The sequence below is a fragment of the Triturus cristatus genome, chromosome 11, assembly GCF_964204655.1.
Source record: "Triturus cristatus chromosome 11, aTriCri1.1, whole genome shotgun sequence".
NCBI lineage: Eukaryota > Metazoa > Chordata > Amphibia > Caudata > Salamandridae > Triturus > Triturus cristatus.
In genome coordinates, this window is record NC_140594.1 from 1,049,944,702 (window position 1) to 1,049,950,783 (window position 6,082).

Here is a 6,082-nt window from a genome sequence, read left to right on the forward strand (position 1 = left end):
TATATGTAATAATCATGTGTTTGGAATATGAGTGCACTAACATGTTATATTTCTATTAAGAGAGGAAGAGGTATAGCTGGCATGAGCCCCTTTCGAAGAGTGAGCTTATCGAAACGTGAAGTGGGGCATCCTCCTGGTCATGGAAAAGGGCATGGAAATAAACACGAGGATAAATGTGAACATCCCCATGGGAAAAAAGACAAGAAAAACAAAAAGAAGTGCAAGAATAATGATAACAAGAAGTCTTCAGAAGAATCTCAAGAGCATTATACCCAGACACGGGTTCCTACCACGGTCAAGGGACTGGCAGAGCTTCCAAAACCCACCTCTGGAGTAGTTGCTGAAAATCCAGCCTTGAAGACCACTACACATTCTCCCTCAAGTACCTCTACACAGGGGGCAATTGCAGCAGGGGGGGCTGCAATGTTTCCCCTTCTGCCTCTGCATCCAGAATTTCCTGGTCTTCTTCCAAATCTACCTGTGGACCTGCTACCTGATCTCCCAGAACCTCCAGCCCCAAAATGCCCTGGAGATCCCTGGACACCCAAACGCTTGAGTCAGCCTTCTCCGTCACCAGCACATAAACCATTTGATGATTTGGATCTCTTGTTGGCTGGTCATGAGGAAACAACTCCAGCAACTGTGAAGAAGCTGGAAAAATCACCAGGCACTGTTGCCGAAATCTCAGATGACGATCTCTTGTCACTTTTCTCATAACCTGCAGAAATAAACACATTCTCATATAAGTTTTATTTGTTTCAATGTTTTATTACTGTTGAACGCCACAACATTACAATCACAATGGTATCTGGTTTTGTAGTTTTTAAGATCTTTGTAATCCTTTTTTCCTGCTAAGTAAAATATACTAACCCATCAAGCGGAACCTCCCCAATGGGTATCCAAACCGTGTTTGGCCCTATCTATAGAGGAACAGGCACCCTACCTCTTCCCTGTGCTCACATGTTATATATGGAAACAACATATAGTCAGGGCCACTGGAATTATGCAATTGTGCACCAGATGCGTTTTTCTCGTAATTATTAGTTTGCCGCATTTGCCACATAATCCATCATTTGTTGCATAATCTGCAGATTTTAACAAAACAAAATGTTGTTTCTAACTCAAATTGTTCAAAAGTTACTAAAAACGCAGTGGCACATGGAAGGCCCTTTGCAAAGATCGACTGGTCACCTTTCTGTTGCTTATTGCTATATTTGGGTGTCAAACTGGTATTAATGAGGTGCAACCTAAGCCCAGACAGTATTAACAAGTGTAACAAGAATTGGTAAATGCATTAGGTTTCACCTATGTGATTAATAATAAGCTGTTTTTGTTGTACTTTGTAGCTTGCTGGGTAGCTGTACAATATAAGATACAGAAAGTCTGTTAAAGTGTTGTGACTTGTTTATGTACAAAAAGGCAATCTATCGTGCTGTTACTAGTGGTATAGTGCGGGTAAGTAATAGCAACATTTTGAAAAATGAAATGAAAGAGGAAAATGATAGAATTAATTGATGTAATAGCAATATTATGTGTTTAGAGGAGTTATGACAACTTTTGGCCCCGGTGCCACTGCATCTGCTGCACCATTCAAATCATGACCCATCTGCCTGTAAGCTAACTGCACTTGTGATTGCCTGTTTAGTAGTAAAATATTACAATATTTGGTGTTTAGAGAGGTTCCTAGAGTGTTGGGCCCGGTGTAACTGCACCTGCTGCACCATTTAAATAAAGCCCCTTTCAACAGTAAGGTAACTGCAACTGTGACTGCTTGATTAGTAGTAAAATCTAGCAATATTAGGTGTTTAGAGGAGTTCTGACTACTTTTGGGCCCGGTGTCACTGAACCTGCTGCACCATTCAAATCATGACCCTGTGGTCTGCAAGGTAACTGCACTTGTGACTGCCTGTTTAGTTCAACATTTTAGCAATAATCTGGGGTTATTGGGGTCACTAGAGCTTTTGGCCCCGGTGCCAGAGCACCTGCTGCACCATTCAAATCAAGTCCCTTTTAACTACAAGCTAACTGCAATTCTGACTGCTTGTTTAGTAGTCGAATATAGCAATATTATTAGGAGTTCTGACAGCTTTTGTGCCTGGTGTCACTGAACCTGCTGCACCATTCAAATCATGACCCTGTTTTCTGCAACGGAACTGCACTTGTGGCTGCCTGTTTAGTAATAAAATATAGCATAGCTCTTGTATATTAACTTTATTTTTAATGTACAAGGTTTATTACAACATTCAGAATTTGATCGTAATGACCAAATAGATTAAGTTGAAAAATGTAATCTGATAATGCCTACACAGTGTAAAGGAAGGTACTGAGGCGTGAATAGGAAATGCTACAAACATTCTAAGGCTAAAGCATCTGCTTTACACAGCAAATGAATACAAATCAAGCATTCCTGCATACTGTTAGAAGCTGTCTGCCTTTTCCGTGGGAAGAGATCTTATCTTGACAGTGAATGGGGCTTAAACAGCGTCAATCGCTTTCGTAGAAGATAAGTATCATAAATGCGTGCAGGCAGGGGAAGTTAACACACAAAAAAGTTCATTCAAAAGCGGATGAACACAGTAATTTGGCAATGGGAACTGATAAGAGCCCCCTTTTAAGATATATAAAATACAAGAGATTTCACAAGCACAAGCGCTGTGCAGGAGAAACCTAAAAATGAGAATATAACTGTATATGTATCAAGAGGTTGTCCCAACAAGTCGTCACAGATATGGCAAAAATGGAACGCATATAGGGGAGAGATCTGCGAGCCACCGATGGACAGACAAAGGTTGGACCTTGAGTAATAGTCTCCAAGGTCGATAAATTGTATAATAATCTACTCTTGTCGGGGCAATGCATATATTGTGGACCGCTGCTGACTGCCGCACTGTGAACAATATTGCTTGTACATCGTTTTTCCAAGTGACACCTTGATTTTATTAAAAAAAGAATCATTAAAAAAAAGAATATAATGAAGTCATATCAGAAAATATGCCGCATTACACTGCATAATTTACCTTTTCTTGCCATATAAATTAGTCAACCCTGCCACATAATTTGGCCTTCCCCTGCTGCATAATTCCAGTGGCCCTGCATATAGTTGTACATCTCTAAAGCCTTAATTCTGAATTGCCTATCCACAATAAAAAACATTTTCGTACCACCAATAAAATAGGTGGTACAAAAGTTGGCTGTTTGCAACATGTGCACACACACACACGTTTGCACACACACAAACACATACCCGATAATGTTTTCTCATCCTCACTCATGTTCACACAAGTCAAGTTATTACCCTCCTTCACTCCTTCTCATGAACATCTCAACCCTCCCTGATTGACAGTGATATTTGTTACAGGCAAGGATGCTGAATGGTAATTACTTGTCCCTTGAGTATGGGTGGGAATAATGTCCGCTCCCCTCATGCTGCTCTCAGAAACAGGCTGATATGAAAGAACCCCAGCTGGAAAAGCCAGGACTATGGGCCAAGGATTGTGGGAAGGAACCACCCATCCTGGAAGTGTATGCTACCCCGGTGCCGAGAAACTTACCCATGGGTTAGTAGCCCTTTGTGGTGACACACATCCCTTTTCAAACTTACTAACCACCAAGGCACTGTGGCTCTAGTCCAACAACTTCTTTGACTCCTGTACCTCTGCACCAAATTCTGTAACATAAAGAACCAGGATGTAACCTGCCTGCTTGAAGCTCAAAAAGATCTCTTGCATGGCTGTTCAGCTTTTGATCCCCAAAGGGTCCAATCCTTCCAGTCAAGTGGGGGCCTGCACAAGATTATCATCTTTCAGAGTTGATGGCAGTTCCCTCCCTCCCATCCCGGGCTTATCAGGGCAGTGGCTAAAATATAGCTTTTCTGCAGGCCACAACCACGTCTCTCCTCTCTTCAGCAACTGACTCCAAACTTAATGTCAGATCTTCGAAAGTTCCAATCCGACTTCCTCGCGAAGGTGTAGTCAACCAGATCCCAGCACCTCCCTGAGGCATGGCCATCTTACATAAGTGTCCATTCCTGGAGTTGATACATAAGCCTCCATTCCTGGAGTATATCAATTCCATGCCTCCTTCCAGGCTTCCAATCATATTGCTTGCCTGGTGTTCAGCACGCACAGCACCTCGCACAATCCTCAAATAAAGATACACAATGATGCAAATCTGTCAGGAGATAGTATTGCATATGCTACACTAGATATCATTCTATCTGGGCCTATTAAGTGGAAGTCTTTAGCCCACTTCTTTTACCATGACTTCTCAAGAGATAATTCTGAAAAGAGAACATACTGGTTGTCAACAAGAATAACAAGAGAAAAATATCTCAAATCGTAATAGCACTGAGAATTAATGAAAATTGCAAAAAAAAGACTAAAAAGTAATTTTCTGGATATAAACGTAAAATTAGAACTCTTACAATGTGACTCCACAAGCAAAATACCACTTCTCTATCCCACTGCAAACTGCCTCAGGGTGGACTCCACACAGTGCTTAATTTATAAAAAATGAAGAACCAGGGCCCTCATCAGGAGCCACTGCAGCCTGCAGCACCCATTGCCCCTGCCAGCGTTGCCAATGACAGTACAAGCACAGCTACTAACCATCACACTCCTACAAGTGTGCTAATTCGGACTATTCCAGACCCACAAATCTATAAGACTAGGATGGGCGGCAGGTAATAGTCATTTTTAACATATATTGAATTAGTAAACAACTGTTGTTGTGCTCACTCTAAATCATGCAAACAGCCAACCATGTGGCAGACTGTCATAAGTGCCAGTGCTGCCAATTAAGTGCTGGTGCTGAGCACAGGAACCACTGGCTCGAATTAAGCACTGACTCCACACAATACATACCTGGTTGCTTAAGAAAGCAAACCGAGGGTTTGACCTCTGCCACTTCTGAGTAAGCTCCACATAGCATACAGACTCTGGTAGACCTCACTGGCCCACATGCCAAGCACTCCATGTTGGCCTCTGCAACAGGAAACTGACTTGTCCTAAAAATGGTAGATATGTGCAAATGCATCTATTGTTACATTCTCAAAAACACCAGGATTCCTAACTTTACTACTACTAAACTGAGAACAATTCTAACTTTACGACTTTTGGTATTCACAAAAGGCATTTAGTAGTAGTAAAGTTAGGATTCCTAACTTTACTACAATTAAACTGAGAAAAATCCTAACTTTACGACTTTCGGTATTCACAAAAGGCATTTAGCAGTAGTAAAGTGATTCCTAGTGAATAAATAAAATATATTATTCAGTAATAGTGTAATACAAATGGAGTACAATAAGCTGGAATACGCTCTAACATGGCAGCTGAGGTAAGTAAAAAATGCTTTCCAATGTATGTTGAGTGTATGTTTGTGGATAAGAGTGTTGTTGGAGATGGCCCATTTTGCAGGGTTATCCCTAAATTTTTGGTTCTTCCTCCTATTTTTTCCTGACCTGCTGTTGTTGGTTTTAGGACTCTGGGCACTTTACCACTGCTGATCAATGCTAAAGTGCATATGCTCTCTTTGTAAATTGTGTTATGGATTGGTGATAACAAGATTAGCATATTTGATTTACTTATCAGTCCCTAGTAAAGTGCACTGACTGTGCCAGGGCCTGTAAGTCAAATGCTGCTAGTGGGCTGCAGCACTGGATTGTATCACCTACATAAGCAGTGTCTAAATGTAACTGTGGCCTGCCATTGCAGAGCCTGTGTGCAGTCTATTTTCACATACCAACGTACGAGAAATGTGCAACTACTACAGATGAAAAAAGAGAACACAGTTCCAATTTATACTGGGACTATCCCATGTCATAATTGCGGGAACTAAAATAATATTATAAAAGGGACAATTCTGACACATCCTACTCAGGGGACTCCAATCAAGCTACATGTGACTGCTACTTGTGACCCTGGTAACGTGGTGTATCTGCTCAAATGTCCCAGCGGGTTACCCTCTGTAGGGAAAACTGAACGCAAAATTAAAACACGCTTGACAGAACTTAAAGCAACATACGGCTAAAAGATTTGAAATCGACCGTGGCAGCACATTATTCTGCCATGAATCATAATATCAG

General features: G+C 41.3%; 1 protein-coding gene across 1 annotated transcript in view; it reads left to right on the forward strand.

Annotated features, from left to right (window-relative positions):
- The window catches only part of LOC146785933 (T-kininogen 2-like), a 71,887-nt gene extending 71,141 nt beyond the window's left edge, over positions 1-746 (forward strand). The window contains exon 10 of the mRNA XM_085635333.1: positions 61-746. Within this exon, the coding sequence (XP_085491459.1) occupies positions 61-717 (657 nt within the window). The 3' untranslated portion in view covers positions 718-746. The remainder of the gene's footprint in view (positions 1-60) is intronic.
- The last annotated feature ends 5,336 nt before the right edge of the window (positions 747-6,082 follow it).